The 23828-nt window shown below is 43.5% G+C and overlaps 1 protein-coding gene across 1 annotated transcript in view; it reads left to right on the top strand.

Moving 5' to 3' along the window:
• The window catches only part of LGALS8 (galectin 8), a 273575-nt gene that overhangs the window by 209432 nt on the left and 40315 nt on the right, over positions 1-23828 (top strand). The window contains exons 7-8 of the mRNA XM_086926860.1: positions 2309-2335; positions 19515-19603. Of these exons, the coding sequence (XP_086782986.1) occupies positions 2309-2335; positions 19515-19603 (116 nt within the window). The remainder of the gene's footprint in view (positions 1-2308; positions 2336-19514; positions 19604-23828) is intronic.

Here is a 23828-nt window from a genome sequence, read left to right as displayed (position 1 = left end):
TTGCATTTTAAATAAGATGTTGATTCTTGTTTTTTGTTGTATACTTGTTTGCTCGTCTGCAGGACTTTGGGTATGGATTTGCTAATCTATTCATAGGCTATGACTATTAATGAGTATCCCCTGGATGAGAAGGATTAGTTACTTACCTGTAATCCTAGTTCTCATCCAGGGGTATACTCATCAAAGTCATAAGCTCCCACCCGTCTCCCCGGACGAGCATTACTGGAAAGTTATTGTATCATGATTGCGGATTTACTCAGGTGCTTCGCCACCTCCAAAAAGAACTGACCTAAATGCCACCTGTGGTGCATCATGGGAGCAGGAGGTCTCCTGTAGGTCTTAAAGGCACGATACCCCTACTCTAATGCCTTAAAGGCAAGCTGTCAGTTTTCCTTTGTTTCTTTATACTGGCAAATGCATGCAATTACAGGTTTCTGTATGGCAATAAAGCATTGTTGTATGGCAAATGTTTACTGCTCTCTTTCTTCCTTAGTGGTTGGGAGAGCATGGGTGCTACTATACACACCTATGTAATTTTCAGCATTCTGGCCATTATAGAATTTTTATAGGCTGCATATATATATGTTTTCACATATGCATATATAGTTATATATATGTATTTTCTATATGCTCCGGGATCCCGCACATGGGCGGGGATTATTCATAGATTATTACTTTGATGAGTATACCCCTGGATGAGAACTAGGATTACAGGTAAGTAACTAATCCTTATTTCACTGGTCACTCTCCTTTGGCCCTGCAGCACTAGCACAGGGCTCTACACTCATTTGTGGCCCCTTCTGCTTTCTCCACTGGGCACTTTTGCTCCTCCCTGCATGGATCCCCCCCTGCTCTTCTCCTCATCCCCGTTGCTCTCACCTGGTACCCCATGGTCTCTCTCCATGACCTTCCTCACTATCCTCCTGATCCTGCTGCACTCACCCACGGGACCTCCACTTTCACATGGACTCTGTTGCACTGCTCTCTGGGCCCTTTGCTCTCACCTGGCCCTTGCTACCCACCCCTCCCCTGCACTCGCCACAGGGACCAGCACTCTCCCTCTAGACCTTTTGCACTCTGTTTTGGGACCGTCCCTCTCCCCCTCGCCTTGCAGGTACTATCCCTCAGACTTGCGGCACTCTCCACCTTCACCCTTTCCTCTCAGCAGGGTATTGTTCCCTAAGCTCCTGTGGGCCCACTCTGCTTTGCATGCTTTCTAAGTACCCATAAATTAGGCTCAGGTTTTCGAATCTGCAGCCAGAAATGCTTAGTGAAAAACCTCAAACATGTGGTTTCATCTGATGTTTCTTTACAGCTTGTTTTGTGCCCAAAAGGAGGCCCAGAGCTGTGTCACATCACATCAACCATTCAAGCTCCACCCCTCCCCCGTCCTACCACAGCTGCATTGCACCATGCACACAGAACTTCCTCTATAGGTCACACAACAAATGTACATTATCCAAGCTGTGAACATTAGGCAAGGGTGCCACAAACTGGACAAGCACTTCTTAGCGCTTCGGAGTCATACTAATGATACTTGTCAGCATCCTCAAAGTTATTAACCTTACACTTTTAACTATCACTGACAAGCCTGTGTATAGCGCAACGACTGTAGTGTCTTAACAGAGGAAGCCCTCCAGCCCTCATTCATGAACCCAACGCTTCCTATGTAGGTCATTCTATTTATACACACATGGTGTCACTAATCTGACAAAGTGCACATCACTTAGTAGTAGGAATGTCCTATGGAAAAGATACAACACATTATCAAACTCCAAGAAGTGATATTAATTTTGGAAATCACACACAGAACTACAGTAATGGCAGTTAAATATGCGGCTGTAAAAGCGATAGAACAAATCAAACATGCTTACCTGTAGGCCCATGTCTTCAACTGCTGCTTTTGAGGCTTAAGATGTCAGTGAATTAATGGCATCTTACTTAAAGGAAACAGCCTCTGATGCTCCAACAGTCTGTGAAGCCCAAGCATTCATCCTAACCAGCATCCTCTTATGGCACCAGGGTAACATGATGCAGAAGAGTGCTGCGACCCACTAGCATACAGCCTCATCCTGCCAGAGCAGTGAAGGCATTTTGAAGAAAACTATATGAAACTGTAATAATCCTAAATGATGATCATTCTTTCTAAATGTGCACTTGATCGGAGTGTGTTCAAGGGAGAATAACTGCTTAGCCGTGGCATGATCTGGGGATTCAAGTTTTTGGTCCTGGTGATTGTGGATGCTCACGTTGCAATCAAGTAGAGTGTTTTGTGAAACTAACTTCCTGTATGTTCTGTTTCTTGTAGATCGAATTACCAATGACTTCAGAATTTGTAAGTATTATTTAAGCATGTTAATATGTCTAGGGGAGGATGCTGAGATTTAACACACACTCACTCTGTACACATGATGTTAAAATTCGTGTATTTGCCCCCCCCCCCCCATAACATTGTGAATCAATAGTGTTAGAGAACTGTAATCAGAATGTGTTTCTCCACGTGGAGACTGGGAAACATTTATTTAATTGAATGTTACCTCCATAATGATCATAGTATGCATATCACCTTGACAACGTAAGACGCTGAAGGTAAAAGTACAATGTTAAGGTTTTCTATATTTCTCTGTAACATTTAGGCCAGTGACTGTGTAATGATTCACCTGAGGTCTTCCTTCCATTTAGTAATCCTTTTCAAACACTATTAGTTAAGAGCCCCTATTAAGCCATACAGTGGTAGCTGCAGCAATACCTTAGATTTGTGATTTTCTGTTGGTAAAAGCTAATTAACAGATGCAGATTCTCATCCCCACCACTTCCTCCTCAGAAGCTGAGGATATAACTATTAATCACTCCTTTTGTGTGGGGCAGCCTTTGTTCCCTCTGCTGGGGAGGAATACAATTAACTTGGCCCAGCAGAGTGACAGAACGTCTGGGCTCTGATCCTGAGCTAAGCCAGAGAAATATGAAAATTATGGATGACCCATAAAATGTACATGTATTGTCTTGGGACCTGCAAATATGAAGTGGGGACACCTTTTCCATTGCAGTTTCATACATCACAGGACTTTGTCGGCCTAAGGTAAAAGAAATTGCACTCTAAGGCATATTTTCCCCTATATATATATATATATATTAAATTGTCCCTGCAGCAATTCACCCTGACTTTACCTATAAGTACCCACTAATATTACAAGGCCTATCCCAAGTCGATATCTAACCCTGCAGAGTCCCCCTGCGCCAGGCTACCTTTGTGTATTACCAGGCAGTTACCAGGCTGCGCACAACATTAGTCGCACACATGGAGCCTGCACACGTGCACATGCTTGTGCATGTTTCACGTGCAATCAGCCAAGTGCCCTTTCCCTACCTGCGTCGCGAAAGGCAGACACTGGCGGTAAACACGTGCAGTCAATCTCCCCTGTGATTACCGTGGGTGAGACACATGTAGTGACACTCACCCAAAGTAAAAAGTGCAAAACCGAGAGATCTAAAAAGCAATACATTTGGGGGTATTAAATGGATAGAACCCGTTTTGAAACAGGATGCCTCAGTTATTCTATTGTTGTGCAGAGGAAACTTTTCATGTACTGTACCTGATGCCAACTGAATATAGCTTAGTTCTCTTCCAGGGGATCCTCATCAAAGTCATAAGCACTAGAATATTCCCGCCCATACGCGGGACCCCGGAAACAAAAACGTGCCCCACATCATATATGTATGTATATATATATATATATATATATATATATATATATATATATATATATATATATATATATATATATATATTTCCATCAAAGTTGCCCTTCGCAATTGAGAGGTCACAAAGCAACACTCCGCCATCTGGCTCTGATATGCAGACAGCCTGTCCCAAACATCAATTGCATTTCACTCGCCAACGCGTTTCAAGGCAGAAACCCTCTTCTTCTCGGGCTGCCAATCACCACATTAAAGCTTCGCATTTTGCCATTAACTGACTTCCTTTATTTTCATACCCCCCAATGGGCTTAGTTCACTGTTCAGTCCATTGTGCATTATGGGGCATGTAGTCATCGGTGCGAATTTACAATTTTCCACTTTAGTAAGTTTCAATGTGATGACAATTTAAGCATTTTAAAACCTTGGTAGGCGACGTTTTTGAAATGCTGTCTTCTCATGCATTGGAATGTTGCGCCCTTCAGGTCCCGAGAGTTCAGAACCTGGCTCTCCCAGCTGGCACGGAATGCTGTCTCAGCTGGTGACGGTGCTCCTCTCGTCGGCCGGGCCGCCGTAAATAATATTTCCATCAAAGTTGCCCTTCGCAATTGAGAGGTCACATAGCAACACTCCGCCATCTGGCTCTGATGTGCAGACAGCCTGTCCCAGACATCAATTACATTTCACACGCCAACGCGTTTCAAGGCAGAAAGCCTCTTCTTCTCGGGCTGCCAATCACCACATTAAAGCTTCGCATTTTGCCATTAACTGACTTCCTTTATTTTCATACCCCCCAATGGGCGTAGTTCACTGTTCAGTCCATCGTGCATTACGGGGCATGTAGTCATCGGTGCGAATTTACAATGTTCCACTTTAGTAAGTTTCAATGTGATGACAATTTAAGCATTTTAAAACCTTGGTAGGCGACGTTTTTGATAGGCTGTCTTCTCACGCATTGGAATGTTGCGCCCTTCGGGTCCCGAGAGTTCAGAACCTGGCTCTCCCAGCTGGCACGGAGTTCTGTCTCAGCTGGTGACGGTGCTCCTCTCGTCGGCCGGGCCGCCGTAAATAATATTTCCATCAAAGTTGCCCTTCGCAATTGAGAGGTCACCCAGCAACACTCCGCCATCTGGCTCTGATATGCAGACAGCCTGTCCCAAACCTCAATTACATTTCACTCGCCAACGCGTTTCAAGGCAGAAAGCCTCTTCTTCTCGGGCTGCCAATCACCACATTAAAGCTTCGCATTTTGCCATTAACTGACTTCCTTTATTTTCATACCCCCCCAATGGGCGTAGTTCACTGTTCAGTCCATCGTGCATTATGGAGCATGTAGTCATCGGTGCAAATTTACAATTTTCCACTTTAGTAAGTTTCAATGTGATGACTGTCATCACATTGAAACTTACTAAAGTGGAAAATTGTAAATTCGCACCGATGACTACATGCCCCATAATGCACGATGGACTGAACAGTGAACTACGCCCATTGGGGGGTATGAAAATAAAGGAAGTCAGTTAATGGCAAAATGCGAAGCTTTAATGTGGTGATTGGCAGCCCGAGAAGAAGAGGCTTTCTGCCTTGAAACGCGTTGGCGAGTGAAATGTAATTGATGTTTGGGACAGGCTGTCTGCATATCCGAGCCAGATGGCGGAGTGTTGCTGTGTGACCTCTCAATTGCGAAGGGCAACTTTGATGGAAATGTGTATATATATATATATATATATATATATATATATATATATATATATATATATATAATAAAAAAGCAACTGCAGCCTTACACACACTAGAGCTGAATAATGCTGTAAGGACTCCCCATTATATCATAAAAGAATGTTCGAGGCATGTGGGCTACTGAATTCATATCTCTGCATAGATCGCCGCCTAGTGTTGGGTTCGGATGATTGCACTTTGTTGTCCTGGAAGAGTCTTCGAAGTATCACGAGATAGGCGACTCCTCCCCTGGACTACAGTGCGCATGGGTATCCTCTCCATTTTCAGATTGTTTTTTTCCGCCATTGGGTTCGGATGTTATTCCTACACTCCAACTTCGGAATCGAAACAAAACTTTTATAAATGCCAAAAGGCCTTCCAATTCGACCGTATTGATATCGTTCGGTACCTCTTGACTCGATAAAGCTTTCCATCTCGAATCGGTCGTCGACGCGGGCCGTTTGGCCTTTTCGACACCACGTGGGCCTGCTGTCGATGGAAAGGAGCCAGTTTAAAAGATGCCCACAATGCCACTCCGAGTATCCGCATACTGACAAGCATCAAGTATGCAACAAGTGCCTTTCTCCAGACCATAAGGAAGAAACCTGCCCAGCCTGTGCCCAGTTTCGGTGGAAGAAAACCATACGGAATCGACGGGCCACTAGGCAAGAGATGCAGCGACAGGCACCTGAACAGGACAACATCTTCGATGATGACCAGGAACTTCAAGAAGCTCCAAATTCGGACCTAGAGATCGCCACCGTCGAGGACTACTCGGACTCAGATGACGAGATCCCACCGGGGCAAATCGTGAGCACACTGCCCCCGACACAGATTACCCCGTTACCAAAGGCTCGTGTCGTGGCATCGCCAAAAGGCCTTAGCCAAGATCCAAAGAAACAATTGCCAGCCCCGCCATCCGGCTCGGCTCCGAAACCGAAACCTTCAGAGACCTCAGGGCCAAGTACCGCAATCCCAAAGAAGGCGTCGATCCAAAGAACACCGTCGAGCCGAAGAAGGCCGTGTAGCCTAAAGGCGTCAACCCCAAGAAAAACATCGACCCGAAAAAGGCCGTTGAGCCGAAGGGCGCCGATCCGAAACAAGCCGTCGAACCCAACGAGAACGCCAAGCTGAAGGGCTCCTACCGGAAGGGTGCCATATCGAAGCCTATAATCCGGCAGCAGAAGGCTATCGACCCGAAGACCAGTGCTCCAAACACACCAGTCGATCCAAAAAAGACCATCAACTCAGGAAAGGACAGTCAACCAAAAAAGCCTGTTGAGCACAAGAAACGAGTTGAACCGAAAGACCCGGTCGACCCGAAAACACTCGCCAACCCGAAAACAGGGCCCGAGCTGAAAAAAAGCACTAAGGCACCAAAAGTCGTCAAAGCAGAAGGTGTTGTCGACCCCAAAAAGTCACAACCAAGAACAGTGGAGGAAGAACTCTTCCATCCTGATCCAGCAGACGACCAGGCAAAAATATATATTAATCCAGAGACTGGTAAAGTGATAATCCTGCACAGGAAGAAGAGGGCACTGGACTCTGACTCTCATTCCCCTATTCCACTAAAAAAGAAGGACTTTGGGACTTCTCCATCTAGACCCTTCATTCAATTCTATCCCATTATACCTACTACTACTTTTCCTCCTTACTCTCCTTCTCACTATGGGGACAATGAGGGGAACACAGGGGAGGATCCTCAGCCTGATTATGATTATCCACAGGATCCTGAGCCACAAAATGACCCATGGGAGGAGCCAACTGACCCTTATAACACCCATCCCATCCCTGATGTCTCCTCTTATCCGACTAAGCTTCACCCACTGATGACACCATTGTCTTCAACCAATTAATAGACAGGGCAGCACAGTACCACAATGTAGATATGCATAATGACCCTGTAGAGGAAGACTTCTTATTTGACACCTTCCCTACTTCGGAAAAAAGTGTCAGAACACTTTCTATGCTAAAGGGAGTGTTAAAACACGCACCTGACATATTTAAAGATACAGCCAGGGCACGAGTAATCAATCCCAGGATTGAGAAAAAGTATAGAGCAGCCCCTACAGACCCTACCTACATCAGAGGGCAATTACCATTAGACTCACTAGTGGTGGCTAATGCACGAAAAAGGGCTAACTCACAGACAACGGGGGAAGCACCTCCCCCGATAAGGAGTCAAAAATACTAGAAGCCGTAGGTAAAAGGATAGCAGCACAGGCCTCCAATTCAGGGAGGATTGCCAATACACACCTCCGGACCACCTAACACCGGTCGGAGGCAGACTCCAACAATTCCTACCTGTCTGGAACGCAATTACCACAGACAGTTGGGTGAGACAAATTATCCAGTATGGTTATTGCCTGGAACTCACTTCTACCCTCCCAAACATACCACCCAGACACCGTCCTATGTCCAAAGAACACATCACCCTGCTACAACAAGAGGTGAAATGCATGCTGGAAAAGGGTGCCATAGAGCCAGTCTCTTTCCAACATCAAGGGACTGGAGTATATTCCCTATACTTCCTTATTCCCAAGAAGGACGGTTCCCTCAGACCAATATTGGACCTCAGACCCCTAAATCAATACATACTGTCAGAGCACTTCCATATGATCACACTACAGCAAGTGCTCCCACTACTCCAGCAAGAAGACTTCCTAGCAGCATTAGACCTCAAGGATGCATATTTTCACAAACCCATCCATCCAGCTCACAGAAAATATCTCAGGTTCACAATAGAAGGTCAACAATACCAATTCAAGGTCTTGCCCTTCGGGGTAACCACAGCTCCAAGAGTGTTTACAAAATGCTTAGCGACAGTAACAGCACATCTCAGGAGACAACACATTCATGTGTTCCCATACCTGGATGATTGGCTAATACAAGCAAAATTGTACCAACAATGTGCAGAAAACACGTCCCAAACACTCCAGCTGCTACACAGCCAAGGCTTCTCAATAAACTACCCAAAATCGCATCTGCAACCATCCCACATACAACAATATCTAGGAGCCACTATAGATACCTCAGTGGCAAAGGCATACCCAAATTCAGCGAGGATAGCCAGCATGCAGATGCTCATTCGCAAATTTCAGCCACAACACTCTCTGCCAGCTCGAGTCTTCATACAGCTCATAGGCATGGTGGCCTCCTGCATATTCATTGTCCCCCATGCCAGACTTCAAATGCGTCCATTGCAGGAATGCCTAGCACGGCAATGGAACCAGGCTCAAGGACAACTAAAAGACCTAGTGTTGGTGGACAGTCGTGCTCACAACTCTCTGCAGTGGTGGAACCCACAAAACCTTTCCAAGGGGTGACTGTTCTAAGAGCCGGTTCCACAACTAGTACTAACAGCGGACGCATCACTGACAGGCTGGGGAGCCCACCTCCTTCAATACACTGTACAAGGGCTTTGGACAACCAAGATAAACAAACTGCATATCAATCAACTAGAGTTGTTCCCGATATTCCTAGCCCTGAAAGCATTCCAGAAATACTTGTACAGCAAGACTGTGTTGATCCGGACGGACAACATGACCGCAATGTACTATATCCAAAAACAGGGAGGAACACACTCTCCACAGCTGTCCCACTTGGCACAAAGCATATGGAAGTGGGCAATTCCAAAAGACATCTTTCTCCTTGCAGAACACCTTCCAGGGAAAGACAATCAGATAGCAGACATGCTCAGCTGGCACAGCCAACAACTACACGAACGGGAGATTCACCCCCAAGTTCTCCAGCCATTCTTCAAAGAGTGGGGTCACCCAGAAATAGACCTGTTTGCCACAAAAGAAAACTTGAAATGCCAGTACTTTGCTGCCAGGTTCTCACATCCATTGTCACAGGGCAATGCGATATGGATGAACTGGTCAGGCAGATTTAATCTCGATTTAATCCTAAATCGAAGGGTGGCAGAGCTTTGTCGGTACTCCTTCCGCAAATCTGGAACGAGTTACCTGCAACCTTGCAAGGGGAGTCAGCGTTACTGTCTTTCAGAAAGGAGTTAAAGACCCACCTGTTTAAAAAGATAACACCAATACTCTAATTGTCTGTTTGATGGCGGATGGCCCTCCGGCTGCAGCATGTTGTGTACTTTTTCTGTGAAAGCGCTTAGAGACCAGTGGTGATTTGCGCTATACAAAAACATGGTAACATAACATAACATTTGCGTAAGCTTTTCCCCCAGCACCGCTGATTCCGCTGGTGGCACGCAAACTGCGGCAACAGTCACTCACGCTAATCCTAGTTGCTCCCACATGGGCGAGACAACCATGGTACACAACGTTCCTGGAGCTTTCAGTAGTTCCTCATCAAAGGCTGTGCCTCGCACCCCATCTTCTAACTCAGAACCATGGAGAAATCAGGCACCCAGATCACAATCAGATGAACCTAGCGATCTGGCTCCTGAAGTCTTAGAGTTTGGATACCTTAACTTGCCTCCTGATTGCATTAACATTATTAAGGAAGCAAGACGGCCAACTACTAGAGCATGCTATGCAGCTAAATGGAAACGATTAATTATTTACTGCAACAATAACCAAATCAACCCATTAGATGCTTCCATACAAAACATTATATGTTACCTGCTGCATCTTCAAAGATGCAACCTAGCATACTCTTCAATATTGCTACACCTAGCTGCTATAGCAGCATACCTTCAAAACAGGCAACACCTTTCACTGTTTAGAGTACCAGCAATCAAGGCTTTTATGGAGGGTCTTAAAAGGGTGATCCCTCCAAGACACCCTCCTTCCCCAGTCTGGAATTCAAATATAGTACTTACCAGACTTTTGGGACCTCCTTTCGAACCTCTACACTCATGCGAACTGCAATTCTTAACGTGGAAGGTGGCTTTCTTGATTGCCATTACCTCACTCAGGCGAGTTAGCGAATTACAAGCACTAATAATTCAAGAACCTTTCATGCAAGTACATGCTCACAGGGTAGTTCTTAGAACAAACCCTAAGTTTATGCCAAAAGTCGTATCAAATTTCCATATTAATCAATCAATAGAACTGCCAGTGTTCTTTCAAAATCCACAGTCAGTAGCTGAAAGAGCCCTACACACACTGGATGTCAAGAGAGCTCTGCTTTACTATGTGGACAGAACGAAATAATTTAGAAAGAAAAGGAAATATTTGTTGCTTTTTCACCACAACATAAAGGGAATCCAATATCAAAGTCAGGATTAGCCAGATGGATAGTTAAATGCATTCAAATATGCTAACCAAAAGCCAAACGCACTTTAACCGTCCCCTCAAGAGCACACTCTACAAGAAAAATGGGGGCATCCATGGCTTTCCTAGGGAATATTCCTCTTGAAGACATATGTAGGGCAGCCACATGGACTACTATACACACTTTCACAAAACACCACTGTGTAGACGTGCAAGCAAAGCAGCAAGCTGTTGTAGGCCAAGCTGTCCTAAAAACTATTTTTCAAACTGCTGCAGCTGGCACAGGTAACCACCTCTACAGGAGATACTGCTATACAGTCTACAATTTTTTCTGGTGATTGAATTCCATCAATTAATCTTTTAATCAATTTAGCATTCCTTATTGGTGATCCCGCAGAAGTTTAATAACCTCTTTGAGACCAGAGCTGGCCATAGTCATGGACTACGCCATATCCATACTGACTATCAGTCACTATAGTAATCTTTTGTCCTTTTCCCAATTCACATGCTTGAATCAAAGAAACTAATTCTGCTACTTGAGCTGAATGAATTCCTTTGAGACTTGAGGCTTCAATCACATCTGCAACCGTGCATACTGAATATGCTGCACACAGAACACCTTCATCTGTTCTCAAGCATGAACCATCAACAAACAAAACATAATCTTTAATATCCTGCCTTGGTTTTGTACAATATTCTAATACATTCAGGCATTCATAATCAACAATTTCGTCTCTGATTTCTGTTTCAGAAGCATCAGGCAATAATGTAGAAGGATTTAGATTTACACATCTTGCAATCGAGACATTGTCCGATCCAAGAATTACTTTTTCATATTTTGTCAGCCCATTACTTGTCAAATGCTGTGTTCTGCTTCTGGTAAGGAGAATTTCTACAGAATGTGGAACATTTACCTTCACTGGAAATCCCATAATTATTCCTTCACTTTGTTCCAAACTCACACTTGTTGCAGCTACTGCTTTTAAGCAACCTGGTAATGCTTTTGCAACAGGATCAAGAACAGCTGAGAAATATGCTATTGGCTTTCTCAGTCTTCCATGTCTTTGAATCAGAACTGATAATGCACAACCTTCTCTTTCACTGCAATACAGCTCAAACTCTTTTTCATAATCAGGCATTCCCAATGCTGGAGCTTCACACAAACTTCTTTTTTGCTGTTCAAAAGCTTCCAATTCAATTTTTGTTAAACTAATCGGGTCTTTTATGTCTGCTTTTGTCAGTCTCTGCAAAGGCTTTGCAATTACAGAAAATCCACTAATACATTGGCGACAATAACCTACCATGCCTAGAAACATTCTAACCTGTCTCTGTGTTTTGGGAGGTTGTATTGCTTGAATCATTTTTATTCTTTCTGTTGTTACCTGTCTGGTACCTTTTGCATTTCTGTGACCAAGATATTTTACTTCTTGTTTGCAAAACTGTAATTTCGCAGGAGATACTTTGTGTCCCTCATCTCCCAGATGATTTAAAAGAGTAATGGTATCTGTTACACAATTATCTCTTGTTTTTGCAGCAACAAGGAGATCATCAATATACTGCACTAACGTAGATTTTCCAGGTAAATCTAGATTTTCCAAGGATTTCTTTAGCAACTGATTAAAAATAGATGGATTTTCGGTGTACCCTTGAGGGATTCTACACCATGCTAGAATACGCTCTTTGAATCTGAACCCAAAAATTTGTTGGCTTTCTGGATGCAATGGAACAGTAAAGAATGCGTTGCATAGATTAATAACTGTATACCATTCTGCATCATGCGGAATCTGATATAAAATTACCGCTGGGTTTAGTACAACTGGACAACATGGAACAACAATTTTGTTAACTTTTCTCAGGTCCTGAACAATTCTGAAAGTTCCATTTGGCTTTTTAATTCCCATAATCGGTGAGTTACATGGACTGCTTTCAATTTCTTTTAGAACACCTTGTTTAATGAATTTATCTATTACAGGAATTACACCCTCAATCACTTCTGCTTTCATTTTATACTGTGGAATATTTGGATAATCTACTCCTTGTTTTACTGTTATTTGCACCGGGTCTACATTTTTCATCAAACCCATTTCATCTCCCGTGAAATCCCTAATTTTTACATTCACTATCTCTTTTAATTCTTCAGGTAAAATGTTTTTATCAAATACAGGAAATAATCTGTTTTCTTCTGCTTCAACCATTGACATTGTTAATTTGTAAAGACCATCTTCTTCTGGTGTTTGCAGCTCAATACCATCCGGTGAGCAATATATTGCGCAATTCATCTTACAGAGTATATCCCTACCTAACAGATTTACCGGACTACTATCACAGACTATAAATGTATGCATGTCTTTAAATTTACCTATTTCAACTTCTACTGGTTTAGTTACATCTGTTTTAATCTTTTGATTAGCTACACCAACTACTTGGATCTTCTCACCAGAGAGAGGTAAGTTTTCTATTTCCACTGATCTAACAGTAGAACGGGTAGCAGCACCTGTATCCACTAGGAAAGTAATTTCCACATCATTCACTTTACCATTCACAAATGGACCAGATTGATCTACCTCAAGAGTGGCTCCAAGCACACACTCTTCCTCCTCTCTCAGGCACCGTCAGAAGTAATCATCAAAATCACACCCTCCATCTTCCTTCAACAAGAATTGTTGTGACAGATTTGACACGTTCACTCTCAGTGATCTGTTTACCTGTTCTCCTCTGCTGAATCCTGATTCTGTACTGTATCTCTGCACATTTACACAGTTTGGAAGTGGCGGTTGTGGTAACTGATGTGGCAACTGACTTTGCTGAATCACTACCTGTTGCTGCTGATTTATCTCATTCTGCATCTGTGGATTTAATGATTGATTTTTAACAACATTTCTGGGCGGATTCTTACATTCGCGCTTCCAGTGTCCAATTTCGCCGCAGTTAAAACATGGGAGTTTCTGTTTCAACTCTTCTATATTTCCCATTAACTTTGGCTTATTATAATTACCCTTAAATTTTCCTTGATTCTGATCAGTATTTTTATTTCCTAAAGTTGCTATCTGTTGTTCAGCCCCTTTCACCTGTGCCCACATTGCTTTTTCTTTCAGCTTCTTTTGTTTAGCATCTATTTCATCACTACAGTATTTTGCCTTTCTCAAAATATCATCAACTGTATGTGATTGCCACCCAACTATTCCAGTTCTTATCATTTCACTAATTTCAGGTCTCAAGCCATATACAAATCTGTATATAAAATGGCTCATATCCTTCTCACGCAGATGCTCATAACCACTGCATTGTTTAAATACCAGCAGTAATCTTTCATACAATGAATGTACTGATTCTTTCGGCTCTTGGGTTGTCCTGTCTATTTTAACCCAATCTACTTCTTTTGGAGGAATCTTGTTTTTCAAAAACACGATTACTTTATGATATAATTTCATTACATCTGGTGAAGGAGCACCTGTTACCTTGTCTTGAGTGGGTTCTTCTCTAGGCCATTCTATAGAAATTTTACATTCTGTCCAAATATCTGATGGGACAATTATGTCAAACAAACCATCAAGATCAACCCACAAAACTTTTGAAACTTTCACAAACCTTTCTACCTGCCGATACCATTCCACAGGTTTTTCTCTCAAGCGGGGAAAATCATTTGTGAACAGTAAAATGTCCTGTCTTGTCCATGGGACATGCACAAATCCACTTCCTGCTATTTCTCTCATTGGAAATTCAGTTATCACTTTATCTTTTTCTTTTACAAGAAAATTTAAACTTGTTCTATCTTCATCTCTTTTCTTTGTCCATTTTGCTCTCCATTTACCTAATTCACCCCATTTTCTCAAAATCGCAATTAAATCTTTTATATGTGTAATTCTTCCTGAATTATTCATGTTTTCAATGTCTTTTTCAGAAAAATCCACCCTGTAATTTTTCTGCAAATTTTTCTGCTTACTCAAATCAACCTAAAACTCAGCAGCTATTTCTTCCAATTGATCATATCTGTTTTTTGTTTTCCATGTTATACTTTTGCAAATAAACAATAATTCATCATCCTGATATGTCTTTAAACTGTCAGTTCCAATTGTCCCAATAATTAATTCTTCAAAATCTGCCTTCAGTTTTCCAACATCAATTAATTTACCTTCTGGGGTTACATTTATTTTATTAATACTCTTTACTGGCGATTCAGAATCAGAATCTGCACCAATTGGGGTTTTACATGTTAAGCTTTGATTAAGAGTTAAGTCAGGCATCCTCATTCTCTCTCGATGTATTTCAGTTAAATCCGAATAACATTTTTCAGTTACTTTTTGTATTTTCGTATTTAATGGAACAGTTAAAGCCGAATGTCTGATTTTTTTTTTTGGATCAAATACTGGAAGAACAGGTCCAATCGTTACAGGCACTGTTACTGCTTCCATGCTTTTAGTTAACTGCTGTATTAATTCATTTGCAGAACGAATATATTCTGAAGTATCTGGTATTAGTAATTATTTATACCTATCTGCTCTGATTTCATTTCTTGGGGTATCATTCCTTGGGGTTTCATTTCTCTGATCTGGAGTTTCAGTAAAATTACTATTTACTGGTGATATATTTGAATTAAGTCCTGTTTCTGCTCTTTCTGGAGTTGTATTATTTGTCAAAATCGTTTCAGGGGATGTTTCATCAATAATTTCTCTAGGAGGGGCACTTGGAGGAGTAGTCCATGTACAAACTGGTTGAAAAGGTGACGGTTTTTAGTATACATTTCTTCTAAAACCGCATCTTCTGAATCACTCTCTTCTCTAGTATTATTTTTCTTTTGGGAACGCTTTTTTCCAGATGTCTCATTAATTAGTCTCACTGGGTACAAGCCATCACACATGTCTGCACTTCTCCATCGACGCATTCTATCCTGATGTGTTTCTCTAGCTATTCTTTTTGGAATTCCTCTACTCTCTCGTTCTAATTCATGCATCTCATCTTCCCATTCAACTAAAGCTTCAAATTGTGTGGGTCTGGGTTTTGGTTCAAGATTTACCATTCTTTCTCTTAAGTTCCTCAAAACCGCTAAGTTAAATGATCCGTCTTCTGGCCATGCTAAAACACCATCATTCTCAGTATATTTCATCCAATTCTCAATCCAGAGACAAGTATGGTAACTATATTCACCTAGCATAAAAGCTGCAGGCGTTTTGTACTTATGAATTAATTTTCCGCCTCGCATTGCAATTTTCTTGTCAGTTTTAAATTTATTTTTCAACTTCTGAAACCATGTAAGTTTCTTTTTCTCTTTCCTGAAATAATAATCCATGTTTTTAAACTATTTCCTCAACTTCGAAAAAGATCGTAACCAGGAAGTTGTTATTCCGCAACACCAACCAATCCGTGCGCGAAACCCACTAACAAGCCAATCAGGTTAAGCTACGTCACTATTCTGCTCCACCAACAGAATTACTGTTTTTCACGACGAACCAATTAGCTGTATACTTGCCTTGTAACATGAACCAATCTGTGCGCCAATACTGTGACGTATGTTAGCCAATCACAGCGCGGCACTAGTAACGAATACTACCGCTGCAGAGAAACTGCTCCGTCTCTCGCTCCTAAAACTGACCCCTCCTTTACAAAAAAATGTTCACGGTGCCATATTTACAAAACTTTCGATGAAATTCAGTTAATAACTTCACATAAAACAAACCATTTGTCTGTTTCGCTAAAATAAAGTGATAGTTTTCTCATACATTCAAGTATTCTTTTTGCGTGAAATAGACGACGCTATTTTCACAGAATATTCAGATTCGTCGATAAAATAGGACTACTTTACCCATTCATTTACACACATTCATACGGAAAAAATCCCTAACCATTCATACATAAATCTTTAGTAGGACTTTGACCCACCAATAGAAATCCTCACTCGCCAGTAAGATAGGTAACACTTTTCTTACCCTTCACTCAAGCTTGGATAAATTCTACTACTCTTTTCACAGTAAGTTTTAAAACAGAACAGAAGTCCCTATACTCGAAAGCTACGATTTCATAGACAATCCTCACTATTGCATTCTACCTTACACACCTAGAATTTCCGTAAACTTGTGCTGTACGACCACAACACTAGTGATATATGACAATACCACTATTTTGAAACAGAACAAATGCACTGTGTAACCTCACTTGTCAAACTACTCATGCCGGCACAACTAGGAGTTTTCACACTGCTGGAAAAAACCTTTTGACTACATATAACTACTTCAAACAAACTTAACAAGTTTTAGACATGTAATTCTATGTAATTACCATGTAACATGTCAGTTACCATAGTAACCGAACTCTGCTACCAAGAAATTGATCCAGCGCTCCTATAGAAAAACTGTCTCATAAACTCTAACACCTCAATACTCACCATTATTTATAAAACACTTATACAGGCCCCTAACACCACTGAGACAATTATTGAGCAGCTGAATCAAGTGATTTGATTTATATACTAATCACATAATATTTACACCAATATGTAAAACTGCAGTTTATTCTTCATTACCATGATATATAAAACAACATTTAATTAAATCAAACCACTATGGTTGATGGATCAACTAATGGAAACTAAACCATGAATAAACAAGACCAGCTTGTCATTTAAAATCTAATTTTATTAGCTATATTATTCAAAGAAAGAGCAGTTTAGGTTTAAGATCTTTATTTTATAAGCAAATAAGAAAGCAGCATTTTTAATAAGGAAGTGAAAATTAGAACTGACATTTCAAAGTTAACTCAGAAATATGAAGAATTAGCAAAATAACGATTTCCTTTCCTTGAACCTATTTCCCTGTCTCAATCTGTCTTCACCTAAAAAGGAATAAATCATTATACATCAGCTGTCCTTACATGCGCCAAAGGTCCATCAGCATAACGTGCCCCATTCAGGAATTGGAAAGTAAGGGTTTTTTCTCCACTCATGGTGTCATAATTTATACCTTTCTCTCTAGCTAAACTTTCTACATTTTACATTCTTTCAGTGGAATACAGATTTCTCATTGGCTGAGCCATGTCAGTCCACTGTTAGGTCATCTCTGAATTTTGACCAAGTCCGGGCTTCACATAAGCCCTATTGTCTTTTTCTTCCACGACATTCTGTTTCCTTAAAACAGTAACTTTTTTCTTTGAGATCAGGACATTACTTCCTAATCTTGGCAGACACTTTCTTCCTGTCCTTGAGCCTTCTCTCCGTGAACATATTCTATTCAAGCAAAGAATTGTTCTTTTCAATTAATAATGTTTGTGCAGCAAAAATCTCCACTACTGCGTAAATGCAATGCTCCACTCTGGACAAGGTTTCACGTCTGCATCTCTGTCAGCCATATTTTTCTGAGCCACTTTTCCAGGCCTTACTTCGGAAACTATTATTTAAACAAACACAAGACATCAATTAATTAAAGAATTGAGACCCATTTTGTTACCCTCCCCCTTTGCTAATTAACACGGTTAATTATGTTACCTAGCTTAAGCACACAACGCAGCATCATATTTACCAGTCCTTTTCGAATGTCAGGAACTCTTAGGGCTTTTATCACAAAAGGCATGACATAAGCACATAAAATAAGCACATGCTATTAATTATAACTGCTGCATTTAATACTGACAAAGACAATAGACAAGGTTAGTTTATTAATTTTCTTTGCGTTTGCAACAAAAAACATATTAATCCCGCGTGTATTTCATGTGTGCATTTGTAAAACTAAGTTGATTAATAATTTCACCACAAGCTTATTAGTCTGTTTACTTTTTAATAGGAGAGATTAACTTCGCAAGTTTGAACAAAATTTTGTTCTTTACCTTGCTCCATTAGTATTCAACCTTCTTGAGCCTTGCGCTGCTGGAAGATTTTGAGCTCTAAAAATGTTACTAGGTTTTGAGGTTAAACCAATGACAGGGCAGTGTGCAAAGTGACAGTGGCAAAGCAGCCTCAGCAGTTAAGAAATTCAGCCTTGTCCCATTTGAAGCTGTTGGATCCAACGGTGAATAGTAAGGTTTCAATGGTAACCAAGACTCAATGTATTCAACTTCATGGGACCCTTATCGGTTACAGTATACTCCCTTGCCATGCTGGAACGTTTGACTTAAGATAAAAAAAAGTTCAAGGTAAAACATTTGACCAGGGTTGCACTCTGGACTTACACGACTCCTCATCCATTCAGGCTGGGCTGATATTCATGTTAGGTTTGGGTCATCTGCAACTATTGTATTTAGTTGAATCTTTGTGTTTCCTTCGTGCTTTTTGCACTAAAACTTTAAACATTCATCTCTTGTTCCCGTAAATTTGATTTTAGTCATCTTCGTTTTATTTCATTTATTACATTTCTCCCTCTTTCATAAATTGGCTTGGGAGTTTTATTATTTGGTTTCCTCACTTTAATATTATTTGGCTGCTATTATCATACTTCATCAGAATTTCTCTTGGGTAAAGTCAGCAACTTAGGCTGCAGCTACCAGGGTTTAAGTCCATGTTTTCTTATTAAAACATTGTTTTGACCTAGAAAGACATTGTATTATTAAGTTGATGGTGTTTCACCTCCCAACTTAATAATGCATGTCCCACTGCAGCATATCCTGAAGATAATGGTGTGGCTAAACAAGCTCTGTGTATAAGTGAGATTATCTTTTTAAAGTCTGGTATGATTCGGAAATCAAAATTGCAGGGTTTCTGAGAATTGCTAACCTATTGAAGTCTATGGCCAGGAGAACTAGAGTTACCATGGTTGGTAACTTTTTCTCTTAGTTACATCTATATTACATTGCTGAGTTTCTTTCTTTGCAGTAAGCCGTGCAATTTAAATTTATTTTAGGGTGTGGTTATAGCAATAAATGTATTTCAACACATGCTAATGTTGTTCTATGCACATATATTTTGTAATTGAAACAAGCCTTTCTTTTCAGGAAATACCATACACAGGCATGCTTAACAAACCAATGGCTCCTGGCCGAACAATTGTGATCAAAGGTGAAGTGAACAAGAATGCAAACAGGTAAGTGTATATTTTAATTGACAGCTTTTGATGTGCCATCTAGTTTTATAAACTACATATCTGCTTGTTATTCTGATTCATTTAGTCAGTAGAACTTGCCTACTTGTTTATTGTACCATGAAATAATGGTACAGTTTATTTACACAAGTTAAATAAAGGCGATTATAGCAAAGATTGTTAAAAAGTAAATTAATGAGTCTTTGAAGTGCACTTCACTATTTTATATATTTGTTTGATAGTTTTCCTTAGCATCACCTGTTGCCTTGCTAATGACCTCAGAGCACTTTAGTGTAGAAATAATTGCATGGCATCAAGTTAAAACTCTGGTTAGGGAGATGACAGCTCTTGGGAGAAGAGAGATGTTACTCTAAGAATACCAAAACTATAGTCCCGATATTCTATTACCTTTCGCAGGCCACGGATGTGGAATTTGAACATCAACTGGTTTGCGAATGGGGTCTCAATTTGTGATACAACCCATGTACTGATAGGTTGGTCACATTGGAAATTGATGATTACCAGCTAGTAGCAATGTAACCTGCTTAATCAGTATTAATTAGGCTGGTCACATTTTGGATTCGCTGTGAATGTAGTGATGAAAGTCTGCAAGGAATAGCAGACCTCCATTACCTCCTCGTCCTGTCTCCCTGTCCCATTCCTTAACAGTGAGCAGCTAGTCTGCTCCACAGAAACCTAGTACCTAGCAGAGCTGTTTGCCCCTCCCCCAGTATGGCGTCACCATCATGTGACAATAAAGGGGGAGGTGCGGCAGAGAAACTTCCTGTTCTTTTTTTACTGCGTTCGCAGTCTACTGATGTCCTAGCAGGAGCTGTTGGGGGTAAGTTTTCTCTCTGTTTTGTTGTTGTTGTTTGTGTGTCTGCCGGAGGTTCGATCCCTGCACTTTGTGACTCCACCTTCATGTACTTGTTTGTGGGTGGGGGTGGGGGGGGGCCTGTCACTTGCGCGGTCCGCTCTAGCGGCCACCTGTGCCTCTTTTTTGGCTGCTGCTTGCTTTTGGGACATATGGTTTTCAGCCTATGCATGGTATGCACCTGTACCTCCTCGGCCTGCTTTAGCGGCCGTTCCTATCAATGCCGGTCCCCATGTGCCCTGCTATAGCGGGCAGGGATTTCCAGCTGTGTTTCCTGCAGGGTGCTCAGCTCCCTGGGGATGTTTTTGGGCAGCCGGACACTTTTTCAGCGTCCGCTCCCCATTTCCCGTGTGGGGACAGGGCCTCAGGACTTCATGCATTTCCGGGCGGGTCTCTTTTTCTTGGGTCCCATCCTCTGTGGCTGCTTTGTGTCCTCCTCTCTTGCGTTGCTGCCGTGGCGCTGGATGCCTCTTCACCTGCATGTGCCTCACATGGATGTCTCAGTGCACGCATGTCCGACATCTCTCGCGCTGTAGTCTGTTTCGTCCGGCGCCATGTTTGCCTGTTGCACTGCAGGCAGTGTGACGGTGCTCTCAGCATGCACCTCTATGCATCCTTGCGCCTGCTTCTTCGTATGGAGGTTACTGCTGCCTTCCGGGCTCGGCTAGCTGTTGGTGGATTTGTTCAGGGTGCGGAGCTCTCTGACTTGTTCATCTGTGTGCGCTCTCACTCCGTCCTGGTTGGCGTTTTGATTGCTAGCCTTTCCTCACGGTTTTTGTTCTTGTGTGGGGGCACCCATCCTTCTGTCGCTGTGGTGGGCGTGTTGAGGGGGCTGTGTGGCGTTCTTCTGCTGCTTCCCGCTTTTTTGTCGGGCGAGGGCCTGTTCCGCTGGCATGGTCCGGGCCCTGGCTTTTCTTTTGCGGGATGGTGTGGATGCCTCCTCTCTCTTGGCCCTCCTGGTGTTGCAGGTGCACTGGTTGTTGTCCCTCTGTGTGCCGCTGCTCTGCTTCTGCAGCTTCGATTGCTGTGCGGCGTCCCGCCTGGATGTGTTCCTGGTAGGCTGGGTCTTCTCAGAGGTCGGTCCTGCTTGGGTTGCCCTTTGTGGGTTACCATGAACGTGCTCATGGTGCTGCGTGCTTGTGGCTCCTGTCCGCCCTCCTTCTCGGGGACGTGGGTTTGACTGCTGCCGTACCTTTGAGCCTCCTGTTTGGGGTACTTCGCTGCCCTTTCGTGGCTGGGGTCGTGGCCAGGGGGCCCCTGGGGGTGCCAGGTCCCGTGCCCCTAGCGGTGTTGCTGCCACCGCTTCCTCCTCTTCCCAATGACTATCTGCCTTTGCCTGTTGGTGGTCGCCTCCAGTCCTTCCTGTCCCACTGGTTGTCTGTTCCGGATGCCTGGGCGGTTCAGACTGTGTCGGAGGCTTGCCGGATAGAGTTTTCCTCTCCTCCTTCTCCAGGTTTCGTTCTGACTCCCCTGCCCCGTCTTCCTCTGCGGAGGGAGGCGTTGTTGGCAGGTGTGCGGCTTCTGTTGGAGAAGAACGCTGTTGTGGAGGTTCCTCCTCTGGAAAGGGGCGAGGGTTGCTATTCGGTCCTCTTTCTGGTCTCCAAGAAGGATACTTCGGATCTCCGTCCTGTTTTGGATCTGAAGTGGGTCATTCGCTTCGTTCTCCATCGTCCATTCGGATGGTGACTCTGCAGTCCATCCTGCCTCTGGTGCTTCCGGGTGGCTTCCTGGCATCCCTGGATCTGATGGATGCGTATCTGCACGTTCCTGTCCATCCGGCGGACCTGCGGTTTCTCCGGTTTGCTGTGGGTTCCCTTCACTCCCAGTTCTGGGTGCTCCCATTCGGCCTTTCCTCGGCGCCCAGGATTTTCACCAAGCTCTTGGCCCCTCTGGTGGGTATTCTTCATTCCAGGGGGCTGCAGGTGTTTCCCTATCTGGATGACTGGTTGATTGTCTCCTTCTTTTTCTCAGTCTCTGTCGGGTGTGGCCCAGGTGTGTCTTCTCCTGGGTTCTTCTGGGTTCCTCATCCACCACCGGCAGCCCTCCCTGATGCTCTCCTGTGGGGTTCTCTTCCTTATGGATCTGGGCATGTTGTTCCTTTCCCTGGAGGGCCAGTTGACTTTTTTCGTCACCTTTCTTGGCTTCTATCCCAGTCCCGGGTGTCCGCCCATCTATGGTTGCGGAGTCAGGGGGAGATGGCGTCCATTTTGCGTCTCCTCCCTTGGACCAGGCTGCGTCTGTATACCCTGTTGCATCATGTCCTGTCGCACTGTTATCCTGCCTCCCTGGTTTACGAGACTCTGATTCCTATCTCTGCAGGGATTCTGGTGGATCTCCAGTGGTGGTTGTCCCCTCGGTCTTTTTCCCGGGGGTTCGATCTCCTTCCTCCTCGGTCTGTGGTTGTGTTGTCCACGGACACCGGTGCCTTGGGTTGGGGTGCCGTGCTGGGTGCCTCCCGGGCTCAGGGTCAGTGGTCCCGTTTCGAGTCCCTCCAGTCCTTGAACTGGTTAGAGTTGAGGGCGGTTTGGTTGGCTCTTCAGTGGTTCGCTTCTCTCCTTCGGGGTCAAGCGGTCTCGGTGCAGGCCGACGACCAGGTGGTTCGTGCTTATTTAAATCGCCAAGGGGGCATGTGTCGGTCTCTGTTTCTCCTCTTCCGGAAGATCGGGCTTTGGGCCGAGTTGAATCTCTCGTCTCTGACGGCGGTCTATCTTCTGGGGAAGGAGAATGGGCCTGCGGACTCTTTGAGCAGGGTGTTCCCCTCCTCGGTGTCTCTGTGTCTGTCCCCAGATCTGTTCGATCAGATTGTCCTCAGGTTCCGCCGTCCTTGGCTGGATCTCTTTGCCACGGAGGATTCTGCCCTTCTTCCTCGGTTTTTCAGCCTTGTTCCCTCCCGGTTGGCGTGGGCCTCCGATGCTTTCTCAATTCCGTGGTCGACGGGGCTGCTGTTTGCCTTCCCTCCATTTGCCTTGTTTCCGCGGGTCCTCCGGAAGATTCGGTTGGTTCAGGCTCGGGTTCTGCTGGTGGTGCTGGAGTGGTCTCGCCGGTCTTGGTTTCCCCTTCTGCTGACCTTGTCTGTTTGCCCACATTGGAGATTTCCCCTGTGTCCCTCCCTCTGCGGGCTCCTCTTCTCAGGATTGCCTCTCTGCGCCGCCTCCGGCTGGGGGTTTGGCACTTGAGAGGTTGAGTTTGCTGGGTCAGGGTTGCTCTGTGGAGGTTGCGCATTGTCTCCAGCTGTCTCGGCACCCTTCCGCCTTGAGGTCCTATGCCAATTATTGGAAGATTTTCTCCTCCTGGTGTCTTGGGAGGGGTCTCTCTTCTGCCTCCTGTGCGGCTGTACGGGTGTTGGACTTCCTC

Source organism: Lissotriton vulgaris, chromosome 6, assembly GCF_964263255.1.
Source record: "Lissotriton vulgaris chromosome 6, aLisVul1.2, whole genome shotgun sequence".
Taxonomy (NCBI): Eukaryota; Metazoa; Chordata; class Amphibia; order Caudata; family Salamandridae; genus Lissotriton; species Lissotriton vulgaris.
Note: the sequence above shows the minus strand (reverse complement) of the source record. Positions and strands in the feature narration are given on the sequence as shown.